This window comes from Falco peregrinus, chromosome Z, assembly GCF_023634155.1.
Source record: "Falco peregrinus isolate bFalPer1 chromosome Z, bFalPer1.pri, whole genome shotgun sequence".
Classification (NCBI taxonomy): Eukaryota; Metazoa; Chordata; class Aves; order Falconiformes; family Falconidae; genus Falco; species Falco peregrinus.
Window position 1 is genome coordinate 23,462,923 of NC_073739.1, and position 14,095 is coordinate 23,477,017.

General features: G+C 37.5%; 1 protein-coding gene across 2 annotated transcripts in view; it reads right to left on the bottom strand.

Moving 5' to 3' along the window:
- The window catches only part of APC (APC regulator of WNT signaling pathway), a 102,842-nt gene that overhangs the window by 38,264 nt on the left and 50,483 nt on the right, over nt 1–14,095 (bottom strand). For both annotated transcript variants that reach the window (XM_055790265.1, XM_055790264.1), the window contains exons 3-6: nt 10,932–11,016; nt 9,798–9,999; nt 4,337–4,445; nt 2,600–2,713 (exon numbers count right to left, since the gene is read on the bottom strand). In XM_055790265.1, coding sequence (XP_055646240.1) covers nt 2,600–2,713; nt 4,337–4,445; nt 9,798–9,999; nt 10,932–11,016 — 510 coding nt within the window. The remainder of the gene's footprint in view (nt 1–2,599; nt 2,714–4,336; nt 4,446–9,797; nt 10,000–10,931; nt 11,017–14,095) is intronic.

A 14,095-nucleotide genomic window follows, 5' to 3' on the forward strand; every position in this document is an offset into this window, starting at 1 on the left:
TTAGCAAATTTTTAAGGATCTTGGAATAAATTCCTATGAGAATGATAATTTCTTGTGAGATTTTAAGGAACTCTAAACAAAAAACCAAAGAAACAAACAAAAAGACAGAAATCCTTTTTGTTCTGGCATGAAGGAAAAAAACTATGTGAACATGATTTCAGTCTTGGAATTGGAAATATTTTATATTTTACAGAATATAAATAAGAAGTTTGCTTCTCCTTATCACTAACTATATAGGCCATAACATTTGAAGAATCAAAATAAAACCTGGATAAGTATGCTTTCTTGTTTTTTCAAGGAAGAACTACCATCTGAAATTATAAATTTCAGGGAAAAGTACAAGTTAGAGTAAATAATTAAGCTAAAACAAATTGCTAACAGTCTTCCAATGCATCTTTCTGAATAACTGTTGGCCATGTGCTTGGGTATAATCTTCATAAAACATAACATAAACAGTGAGCTGCTGCGATCTAACTTGCTTCAAAAAGAGGAGGTTAAAGGAAACAAAGCCTAGTCATGACAGTTGAAAGAGAGAAGGCCATTATTTCAGAGGTCCACAAGAGTGACTACTGCATCAGTTATCTGGGCAACAGCAGGTTATCAGCTCTCTCACAGAATAATTTTTGGGACTCTTTAAGACAGACATGTACACCAGCCTTTTTTAACAGCTGAACCACTCTCTCCCTTCAACCTCTATTTTGCATTCTATTGTGTGTCACAATCACTTAGGGTAGAGGCAAAATACAGAACAGAAAGTTGAAAAGTTAGCAAGTTCATTATCCTTGCCAAACATGAATGTTTCAGTTTGCACATTGAAACATCAGTGTGAAATTATCCAGAACTTGCTTTTAGGTATTTGTACACCAATGAAGTTCTACACATTTTTGGCATCTGTCCTTGGTAAAATGAAATCAAGGGGAATTACCAGTCAAACTCACAAGAACCACATGCAGAATTAGTTACTTCCTATTTTATAATCTTTATATAATCACAATAGACACTGTAATTTCTGTATTATATCTATATAGAGTGAAACGGTTGTGATAAACCCATGGACAAACATTAATTCAGAAAACTACACAGTATTTCAACATCATCTTGGTAGCATTTTTCCCCCACAACATTACAGAAGAACAAGCAGGAAAGAAGCTACTTCAGGGACAACTTAATTACTTTCATAACTACAGTCAAATTGTTCACCTGGGAAGTTTCATTTATTCTCTGCCTGAGTGCATTTAGAATTTTGCCAACAGCCTGGCCTACCTATTTAGTTTAATTTACCTTACTCCAGCTTAAGCTTGTTAGCAGCAAGGCAACGTTCCCAGAAGTTCTACTGTCAATGCCCTCACACTTTCTTCTGCAACAGGGCTAACCAGACATCTGCAGACAATCCTGACTTTGCTCTGCCTTCACTCAGGACTGGCTGACATAAGCCGCACAGCTAATTCCTGCAGTGCATCACCACTGATAACACAGCCATGCAGCTTCCAGATCAGAGCCAGTTACTATCCAGGCAGATTAAATTTGGGTCTGTCGGAGTATATCTATTAGACAAATCCCTACACAGCCTTTATGTACATATCTGACAATGGCAGGATAACTGTTTTGCTAATACTTACGACCATATGAATTTTCTGAAAAGTCCTACTCAATTATTCACTTTAAAATGTAAAGCTGCCTTTCTAATTACAAACAAAAATTTATTAGAAGCATTTGTTACGTAGCAAAATTTGTTACGTAGCAAAATTTGTTACGTAGCAAAATTTTGTGTTGAGTAAACCTAGCAAGAAAAATACAACCTAAAGAAACTATTTTTATTGAAAGGACTTATTTTTGTAACATTCACCATAAAAAAAACAACAAACCACAACGCCAAACAAAAAACACACCAACAAATTACCTTAGCAAGCTGGTTATTTAACATCTCTGGAAATAAACGGTAATAAATAATTCAAATTGTCACTCTACTACTGCAAGGGAATAGTTTTTGTAACCAGCAAGCAACTGATTATTCCACTTACAGTTTTCACACAATTACATTCTATACTTCCAAATGTGCATGTGATTTGCATACAGAATTGTTCATGTTGTAATCATGAATACAGAACAACTCTTGGTGACAGCAAACAACTTCCAGACATGTATATGAACTACATTTTACTTTAATACCTTTTTTCAGAGATTATTCCTTGACCTATGGTTTCTGGTTAAGGAACTTAACAATAGTAGCTGGATTTTATTCTAAACTTAAAAGCATGAAAAAACCTAGCTTGACAGATGCAAAATAAAGCATTTACAAATACATGTTTGTTTGAAGGTAAAACGGTAATAAATTATAAGCAAATAATTAAAAAATACTTCCTTTTGAAGTTGCCCACTTCCACCTATTCACAAGCCTTCTTTTAAACTGGCAGAGGATGGTACTTCTTACTGAGCAGTTACTTCCTATATTCTGATTCCTTTTTTTTTTTATTTGAAAGGCTAACTAAATGCTCTAAGATATCACCGTGTTTACACAGAGTTTAAAGACCACCAATAATTTAATAAAAATGCAGGAAAACTTTTTCTATTTCTTCTAAAAATGAAGGACAAACTATACCTGTGCTCGTTTCTCCATGTCCTGACAAGTACCTAATTGTTCTTCCATCGCAGCTCTGATTTGCCTTGCCTCATACTCCAGCTGCCTTCTGGTCATATCTGTTTGCAAGGAGAACTGAAATTGAAGTACAGAGAAGGCATTTTAGTAAGTAATGTTTATGTAAACCATGTATTTCCCTGAACAAAAGCAGAACAACTACCTTTCCACACTAAACTTCACAGACAAGCAAAACGTAGTAACAGATCCTTAAAATATGACTGCATTATTAAAAACAAGAACACATAATGTTTAACCAACAGCCTACCTGCAAGTTTTGTCAAATAACTAAATGTAACAGATAAACACTGAGACAGCATCATTCATTACAAGCCAGGAACATCTGGCTATTAATGTATGTCAGCATAGCAACAAAACTGTTACGCGTGCCATCTGAATCTGTATTTTGAAAAATACTCAGAAGTATCAAACTACCGTACATAGTCACAGTATTTACATTACTGCTGTCTACCCTACTTTTAACTATCCTGTGAAAAAAGCGCAAGTGTTCAATTAAGGAACAACAGCATAGCTTAAAGGAAGACATTCCATCCGATAGATTTTTCAAGGCCAGAGCAAAGCACTTCACTGGTTTTGGACAATTAACCAGTTTGCAAATAAATGAGTCTCCAAGAGCAGCCCTGCCATAAGACTTCACTGATGTCAATTCAGAGAATCACAAAGAGACAATCATTGACAAATATGTAAAATGCTACTAAAAAGAACGGGATCTGTGATTTTGTTGTGCATGGAGTAAGTAGTAATGGACATAAATTACAACAAAAGAGATTTAGTGTAGCTGTTAAGTAAGACATTATAATCGTAAGAAGAGCTAAGTCAATTCATTACCTACGAAAACAGGGAGACAATCTTAAAACCTACAGTACGAGTGACACAGATACAGCTCACAGTGCCTTTGGGAATGGGTTGCACTTCCTCAAGATCCTTTTTGGACCCTGTCCCCTTGCTTCTGGTGCTCTGATAAGCTCAGCCATGACTCAGTGTTATATTTGCTAAAGTCCAGCTGCTTCAACTCAAGTCACAGAAATTTTTCCATAGTCTGTTTCCACTTCCAGGAGGCTGTTATTCCTGATCAGGTATGACTGTAAAGGTGGGCAATCAGGTCTTCCCAACACTGTAACGTGAAGGAATGCACTGCAAATATATCCAAACTGCTAGTTCTAACAGGAAAAGCTGTTATTCTCTGGGATATCAGACATCTTCATTATCGCTGATAATGGTGACTTCACTATGAATAGTTTGGAGATGCCAAGGTAAAAGCTTGGAGTAACAATACCTGCATAGGCCGCAGCATCACTTTACTTGCTGCTAGGAATTAAAAAGCTCCTGTATACACTGTCTCTTAGCCTAACACTGCTCTCAAAACTAAAATAAATCACTAAATAACAAAATGGATAAAAAGACCTTTGGGCAACAGAGTTAAAGAAGTGTACTGAGATGTAATTAATTTGTTGTAATTTTTCAGTTCTCTCTATCACTGACATTGACAGGCATGAGTTTCAATGTGTAAAATTAGATATGAAAAAATGCATTATTTAGGCTAAGTCGCTTTACAGAGTGAGTAAAAAAATGTTTTAGATTAAAATTATAGTAGAGAATGTCACCAAATTCATAATAGACAACATCTAAACAAAGACCATTGCAATAGATACATGACCCAAACATACTGAAGCCACTTACATTTTCAGTAAGGGGGAGACTATCAATCCTTTTAGTCAGGTTCTGAAGCTGGGCATAATACCAGTCCTTTTCTTTCTCTTCCTTCTCAAGCTCCGCAAGCAGAAGAGATCTATTAAAACCAGAAGTGGGAACTGTATCACTATTAAGACTTCATTATCGTATGTAGGTACAGAAATAGGCATTGATACCCATTATAAAAAAAGTTTTAATTACAGATTCATAGAATTGATACAAGAATTATTTACTTTTAAAAAGAAAAAGGAAAAACGTAACTATAGTGAAAAACAAAGGATTTGAAAAACTGAGGATGTTAGTTAAATCCTTACAGTTAACAAAACATGGCCTTGGGAGAAGGCACAGGCACCATAAACATGTCAGGCTGGGGCACAACAAGGTAAACTCAAGTTGAACCAAATGGTTAATGAGACCAAACAGAAGATTACTGGAAGTTCGTGTAAACTGTCCCTATTAGCATACTAAAAGGTCCACCCTCAAGCAAAAAGCCCCCTCCCAACAAAGCTTCCCTTCTTCCCCGCCCCCCCCCCGCCCCCCCCCCCCCCCACGGGCAGTGTAAAACAACATGGTACCTTTAAATGGAGACAAACCCCCGAGAAAGCTAAGATTAATATACACAGACTACCAAGAAAAATACTGTGAGAAATTTTATATACTATTTTATCAATCCTTCATGAACTATATCTATACAGCAATAAATTTTATGAATATAGTTATGTAGTGTTCATGGTTACAACACTTTTCAAAATGTGTATTAAAATTTTCCGGCAAAATCTGGCTAGTAGGAGCACACAACGAAACGACTCAGGTTGAGTTTTTTGTTTGTTTTTAAATACAAGGTTATTAGTTTCTTATAAATGCTTTCCGTGAGCACTCTTCTTCCTCCTGACATTTTAATATTGCTCATTAACAGAAATGCTAAAATCAACACTTAACTCAAGAGACAGAAAGTTGCACACAAGTTTTCCCAGTACTATTTCCTATCCCTTAATTTCTGCACCCTTCTCTCTAAACTCAGGCTGCGGTCTTCCTCAGCAAAAGCCATATGAACCTTTATAAAGCACACAAGAACATTACCAAAATTACTCAAAGTTGTTAAGGAACAAAAACACTGCATACAACAAAAATACAAATTTCCCAACTACTCTGATAATGCATCCCAGCTGTGATTTGAGAGGAAGATAATGTAACTTCCATACCACAGAACTTCATGTAGAAGAAAGAATTTTAAAATATGTATTTTAAAGGATTTGTTCAAGGATTAGTTCCTGGTTTAAAAATGTTCCCAACTACTTTTGATGACTTAACATTTATATTCCATACCAAATGCCAGTGACCTGACCAGTGTTCAAATAGAAAATTAAAACTGACAGGATCCCTCACTTCAGCTGCAAAAGACTGAAAAACTACATGCATCTAAGAGTGCTGAATGTTTTAAAACATGAACAGAATGACAAATTTCCATATTTGATTCAGCAGTTACGTTGAAACAGAATTGTTTAAGAATGTCAAGACTACACATTGTCATTTACTGTGCAGCTTTTACATCAGACAGGTTTGCTACTGAAATCAGTGAAAAGAAGCAAAGAGCAGCTATCAGGCCATTGCAGGTAACGTAATTCTTCAGCCACAAGGATGGGGCTGGCATGAATTGCTTAAGTCCTTTAGACAGACTGAAGGGACAGCTAATAGTTCTCAGTGAAAGCCTGTGAGGAAAATCTTTTTTTGGCTTTCCACCTGCCCATCCTCTTAACACTGGCACCTGATCTCTGCACACAAAGGCATTCTGCATGGCTTCCCTTTTTACCAGTTTGGATGCCCATGCACTGGTTGTGTCCAGTTTGTGAAATCAAGAGCATAATAAATGCAAGCCTTATAAAAAGTGTTTTTACCATATGAGGATTTACAAATGTGAAAGGACTGACTAATTCTGCCTCTGGATGTCAAAGAACTGGTAGAAGAATCCAGAGGGATTACTTTCAGCTAAGTGAACACGTGATTAAGTTCCTCCCATAAAATGTAGGGTATTCAGTTTGTGAGACACTGTCATTCAATCTGTTTTGACATGCACAACGGATGCTAGAAGCAAGAAAAGAACTTAGGAACCGACATAATGTGTGACCTGAGGGCAACTCCTTTAATTTAATAGTGTCATTTTTGCTTCTGAGTAATGCTTTATTTGGGATGACTAGTTTGGTATCACGGCTCCATGAGAATTCAGGTTTTAACAATGTCTTTAAGTCTCTCAGCACAAAGCCTGAAGGGCTAGTACAACTACAGTAGGTTGCACTTCAATTCCCTTGAAAATAAGCAGCAAGTCTCTGTAGATGTATCTGATAAGTTGCTCCCTGCACTTAACATTACTATCAGCTACTACACCAAGCAGAAGTATAGCTCTTTCTCAGCCTTCTGGAATTTCCTGAGGTTAGGAGAGCACTTTAGATGGAAGAGCTATTACTGATCATGGAAAAAAAAAATTAAAAAAAAAAGGGAAAAGCCCTATGTATTTATTCCATTTTTTTATACCCCCCCCTTTTTTTTTTTACATCAGGACTTTCACAGTTACCAGAGAAAATTCTGTTCTCTCTCATTCACCATCAATTTCAGCGAGAATGCAGCAAAGCAAATGAAGCAAGCTTTTGGAACTTTACGCTATTTTTATGAGTTAATAAAGTTTCCAATTTGAACTGCTTTTCTGAAAGGTGGATATTTTGAAAGACTAACATTTTTGAGCTCTCAATATAAGAAAAGTTGAATGAATACAGAAAACTCGTTTCTTCTTTTGGAAATCTCTGCATGATTATGTCAATGTTGTTATCAGTAGGAAACAAACTATATGCTACTCTACTTGCACTATGTAGATTGCAATTATAATTAATACTTTCACTTCAATTGATGGGTGATAAAAATCTTGAAAATGAAACACTGCTGATAGATGCCGTAAAGACTTAAGTCATTCAGTCAGCCAAAGGGAGATAAAAGTCAGGGGAGAACTAAGTCATGAGACGCAAAAAATGCTCAAAATCACATTAAGAAAATTAAAAAAAAAAAAAAAGAGTGGCAGAAACTAGAAGGAATAAACAAGTCATGCAAACACTTTAATTTAAAAATTCACCATAAGATTGTCATCTTTAATAGTAAATTACAGAATTTACAAAGGCGAGGTTATTAGATTTACTAAACTGCAGAAGGCAAACCAACACAGTAAGTAACATGCAATAACGTAGTGTGGAAAGTTTTGTGGCTGATACAGTCTCTTACCAAAAATACCTGGAGACAGCCAGAGAGAAAGCAGGAGATATTTAATGAAAGTGTGTTCTGAACCGGCAACGTAAAAGCACACACCCTCCCACTTTTTTCCTCTTTTATTTTGACTTTGAAATTAGAGGAGAGCTAAGTAAATGAGAAACAGGCAGATAATTTCATTTTCATTCTGGTAAGTGAATCATTTGATTAATTTTCTTTCCTCAGAAGACCACTTTTAGCCAAGCTAAAGAATTTTTTCCATACAAACAAAATTTTAGCAATTGTTTTTGTTTTTCTTGTTTATATTAATAAACACCTAGTGAATTAGTTTATTAATAAACATCTTCTGAAATTGCCACGTTCAAACACACATATGATTTAGTCCATGATCAAACACTGTTGCTCATGAGCAGCATATATTGCGGCAGTGTGTTAAGATACTGAGTGGAAATATTCTCCTGCTGCAGGTTTCCAAACAATGTTATTTTCTTCTAAATCATTTTAATATTTTGAGGCTTGTCAAGTTCCATGAGTTCTCTGAAAGTCTGTTTAAGTGCAAAAATTATTCTATTAGCAATTAACATGTGTTTATATGTATGTTTAGAAACACATAAATTCAGTAAGTATGCCAAACGAGTTCAGACACAAGCACAGGAAAATAAACGGTTGATTTTCTTTCAGAAATTCCAGTGATTTCAGATGCATGGTCCTACATCCCCAGGTTCTGATGCATTTGGCTACCCAGGGTCCACATCAATGCCCTACACATTCCTACATGTCCCTTGAAACAAAAAAGAATAGCGCAGTTCAGACTGTCTATCACTTCAAAAGTAATTAAGCCAGAAGTGATATGGCCAAGCCTCTACAGATCACCTTCTCCACAGCATAAATCTGTACCCCATCCGCTGTGACAGTAACACTGCCTAAACTCATCTGAAATTAAAATATCCTTATCCCTTTTTTTCAGCATTATTTGGAACAAAGACCAGCTCTCACTGCCTAAGCTGTCTTTATTGCTGAGAAAAATGTCCAAAGAACTATGACCTTAGAATCGACAAGAGTGGAAAAGGATCACAGATCGTAAATCAGATGTGCTAACCACCTTGAAGAACTCCAGCTGGTCTAAATTAATACTCCTTGTTCAAGTGACATGGAGTTCATTTGAATTGTAACTGAAAGTCCTAAGTACACTTGAAGATTTTAGTATCACATGCAGTAAAAATCAGCACGGGAAGAACACAAGTACACTGTTTTGTTAAGTGGAAAATGACAGACAGATTTTTGAAGACTGGGATGAGCAAGGGGGAAGAGATTCCCAGATTCCTGAATATTCTTATACAGCCTCTCAGGATTCTAGATTTTATACAGCAGCACAAATACAATCAGTGATCCTGACTAGGGAAATAAATAAAAAAAAAAAAAAAAAAAGGAGTGGCTGCTAGAAAAGGCTCAGTATGGAAGTTACTTTCATTCCCCTGACAGGACCAGAAGAAAGGGACCTAGACATAGTACCTTGGAGGAAAAGTGTACTCCTTTCAGCTCTTGACTGCGAAAGTTTTAGTGAACACCAGGAAAGGCCCTTTAGAGGAGGGGTTTCTGAAGGGCTGCCTACAAACCACTATTACCCACCAAACTTCTGTATTAGGCCTCAAGTGGACTTTTTTGTTTGTAATGGCTACTAGGCATAAAAATACTATATTCTGTTTATTTGGTTTTGCAGCTCCCAGCTTGGCACCCCATCCATTAAGTAGCTGTCAATGACCAACTCTTTAGGAAACCCTGTCTTATAGACAGGCTTCTGAAAATACCTGGGATTTCAGTCAGATTCATCACATTGTTACTTTTTCAGCACTTAACAGTGGTGAGAAAACATCCAGGTGTTTGGGAAGCTCCACCTCTTCTCTCTAAATATTTTCAGATGCTGACAATCTCCCAACCAAAATAAGGTAACCTTCAGCCAATGAGTAACAATGAAACACATGTGAAGAAGCAGTAGAAACAATATGATGTGTTTAAGATACTTCATTTTTTATTGTGTGCGTCTAAATAAAGTATAGATTCCTGTTTTCCTTACTTGTCAAGATAAATATACCATTGATCAGAATCATATACATGACAGCTAAATACTATGTCCATCAGTAAACCTTCATGTTAAAGTTAGAAGTCAATCCATGCTGGATGAATAAACAAAGTAATTTACCTCTCTTTTTCTAGCTCTTCTAAATAACCAGTGCTTTCTCTGCTTCCATTCATAAATCCTCTTCTTGGAAATGATCCCATAGGAACAGGACTACACTCTCCTGAACGGCTTGACACAGACCCTTCCCGGCTCCCATATGAACGCACAGACATCTTTGGCCTTAACTTCACCCCAGGGAAGTTGGTACTTTCCAAGTTCAGTTCTGGGTAATAAAGAGCAAACATTTTCAGAGTTGGAAGTTCAGCGGCACAAATTTAAAAGATAACTTCTATCTTAATTTCTTATTTCCTGAACAAATCTGTGACTTTCTGGTAGAAACATTTTGCATGGAAATTCACAGAAGAACACAGTGTGAACAAACCCAGTCTTAATCACATACTTCGAGAATACTAGTCAGCTGAGCAGATGGCCAAACTGCCATCTTGACAGTTGGAACAGTATCCCCACACGAGCCTGCCTGCCTCTTTCCCAGAGGACTTAGGAAATGGGCAGTTTTGCATAAATGTCCTCTAAGTTGTTCTTGCGGCCCACTTCCTAATACCTTCTTTCTCAAGAGATCCTACAGATGCTTCATTGTCACACAAATGAAAACAACTCTATTCACCACAAGGCCCTCTGAACATAAGACATCCCCTATGATATTTCTGGTTCAGCAGTAGGGATAATCCATGTTCTACAGGGATCTGGGCTTGCTTTGCACATCCCATATAATGGGATGATGCACATTCCAGCACATCCTTTAGGGGAGGGGGCATCGAAGTACAGAATGACAGATACAATTCCAGTAATATGACACGGAGAGGGCAAGGCATGTAAACAAGTTTAGAAAACTGGTGGAACTAATCCATCATTAACTTAAATGTATTTTTACTGAATGAAATGCATCTTATACCAAAAGCAATTCATATCAAGCCTTAGGGTGACAGCAGCAAAAGTATAAAAGCAGCATAGGTACTTCTTTGTTTTTGCGAATGTGTCTTGAAGCGCTTAGCAAAAATAACAGGCACAGAGACTAAGCCTAACCATCAAAGTCAGCATTGGAAAGAAGATGAAGCCGAGTTAGAAAATTTTATGCCAAATTAAAAACGACTCAGAAACAAATGAACCCTCCTCAAAACATAATTCTAGATTTACCTTTAAGTCGTTCCAGTAAGTCAATTTGTCCAGAAGACCCCATTGCCTCATCTTCAATACTTCCTTGTAGCTGTTTCAGCACCTCCTGTAAGAAATGAAGCTTAGTTAAGGAATACTTACAATAATAAAATCACAAGGTACATAAATCTTATCCTGGCCTCAAATGCACATTTATGTAACAGCTACTAAGAGACTGATGTAAATTAGATTTCATGGGAGCAGTGATCAAGTGTCATAACTTTAACTGCCATCAAATACATTCTACAGTATTTCCCCAAGCACTGTCACAATGTAAAGTATATCCAGAATAACTCACCTAGTCCAAACTATTGGCTTATTCAAAATTTCTTCTCAAAGTCAATACCATTTATCTTGAATTTACAGATGGAGAAATGGAAGCCCAGAGAAATCAGTTACATTTCTCCATCTGTGTACCTAAAATTAGTCATGCAGAAACAAAATTTGGATACATAGTAAAAGTTACAAAAGTATCTTGAATACCACACTTTTTAAACCTCAAAACCACAGCAGAAGTAAACCCCAGGTTTTATTTTCTATGAGGCCTCAACACCGCTGTAAAACAGCAAGGAGAATCACATTATTCTTATTGCTAGTACTGCTACTACCACCACACCTATGAGGAAAAGACTTAAGATTCCTTCACGGTGTCCTATTATTTGGCTTATTACTACTATCACCATGACCATGTCTACAAGAATGATTTAGGACTCTTCCATACAGCTGGAGCTTCAAAGCTAAGAATATTGCTATGTGGTATTGGAACTATGTATGGTAAAATTATACAGCTGAAGGAACATGTATGTGATGCACAAAAAAATTCATAGTAAACAATAACTACTACACTAAAAGAGGCATGTAAGTCCCCAGGTCCCTGATGCTCAGTGGCCTAAATTCAGGTAGAAAATTAAATGCAAGTTAGTGAATGCCTTTTCTACATCATAAAGGCAGATACATCAATAGCAAAAATAAATTGAAAAGACTGGCCACAAGGCAAAAAGCCCTTACTGGAATTTAAAATATCCTTTTTTCCTGCTGTGGCACAGCAACTATTTTTAGAAGCAGCAGTAGTCAGGAAACGAAAACAATTCTGGATAATGAAAGGTACTCCATGCTTTTCATACACAGACTTAGATTTTACACCCAGAATTGTACTCCTGTTCAGACCTGAAAAGTAATGAATTTTAGATAATTTCAAATTACCTCGACATCACTGTTTTGCTCTTTTAAGAGCCTAGCATACCCTACTGTCAACTTTAATGGTTCTTGCAACTTGTACAGAAAGTACCTTTTAAACGCATTTTGCTCTTTTCAAAGGAAACAACATCACAGAATCATTTTGGTTGGAAAAGACCTTTGAGGTCATCAAGTCCAACTGTTAATCCAGGACTGCTATGTCCATCACCAAACCATGTCCCCAAGCACTGCATCTATGTATTTTTTAAACACTTCTGGGGTGGTGATTCCATCACCTCCCTGAGCAGCCTATTCCCATCCTTCACAACCCTCTCGGTAAAGAATTTTCCCCCAATATCCAGTCTAAACCTCCCCTCGTGCAACTTGAGCTGTTCCCTCTCGTTACTTCTTATCTGGGAGATGGTGGCAGGTGGACCTACCACCACCAGCCTACAACCTTCTTTCAAGCACTTATAGGGAGCAATAAGGTCTCCCCTCAGGCTCCTTTTCTCCAGACTGAACCACCCAGGTCCCTCAGCTGCTCCTCACAAGACTTGGGCTCCAGACCCTTCACCAGCTTTGTTACCCTACATGGCATCCACATTAAGACATTCTTTAAATAGCACGCTACTGAGCTTCTCTACATGCAAAGTGTTGTTCCCTGTACCACAAAAGGATTTTGAGTAAAGAACAGCACAGGGTTCTGGGGACATAATCTCCAAGCACTCAACCCAGAGCAACCAGTAGCATCACAGTCACTGCAGCCACACATCATGTAATTAGATGCTGGTACTCTAGAAAGAATAATTCTGGAGTTCAGACACACTAATTATGTTTAGACTGTTTTGTGGAAATGATTCTGCAGGTGGAGTTGAGGCCCAGTTTCCCAGTTTGCATGCTGCCTGACTGATGGAGTCAAGGTGTGTGCCCACATTTGCATTTTAGATTGGAACAGTCTGATGTCAAACCCCCATCTGCCCTACCAGATGTGTACTTTTGTTCACATCATAGGGTGATCTCTAAACATGAACCAAATTATTTTCTGATCAAAACCCAAGCCACCAGTTACATTCAAGACTCCTAACGGGCATCCACCCCATGGGACACAGACTGCATCTAGCCCAAAACCAAAATCCCCTGTAACATCCATATTATGCATGCTAGGTCCTCCGCATAATTCATGTACAGATCAACTCTTACTGCACCACCTGTTAATGCTGGCATAGCCTTCAGGATCAAGTCTGGTGTGACAGAATTGTTACTCTTGGAAAGACATCTCCACTGCACCTGTGCTTTTCAGTACATTCAAAGGCATCTTCATTAGCTATATGGCCCAGCCATCTCTAGACATAGCATCTGCCTTGTCAGCAGAATCAGACAAACAGGTAATCTGGCGTTTTTCAAAGAAGGACTCCTACATTATCTGACTTACAGGCAGATCACATTTGCAGACAACAGTCTTAGGTTAAAAGCCTAAAAGGGCAATGTGGGTATGTGGAGCGGTCTTGGGAGTTTTGCAGGTTTCTGCAAGACCTGTCAACTCAGATAAATTTAAAAATAACTAATTAATCCCCTTCCTCTGGGAAAAGCACCTTGGTGCAGGGAAAAAACCCAACCACACCCAACATCCAAGCCCTCCTCCAATTCTCTTCTCAGAAGCCTCTTTCTCATTGCCTGCGTGGCAGTTCTGCTATTTCATAAATCGTATGTTCAGGATACTTTCCTACATAATGAGTCTTCCTGCTCCAAAAGCCAGTATGAACAGCTAAGCAGAAATATCACCTTTCCTGTGCTACCAAATTACATAACTGAGGTGTCCAGGCAGCTAGGGATTGCTTTTTCTGAATACCTGCAACAGTTAAACATTAGTATACTGGATCACTCTTCTGAATGTGCTGTGCTACAATTAATTAATTTAGGTTGTAACTTTTAGTTTTTAAATTATTCCCTTTTTTCCAAGAGCACATGCA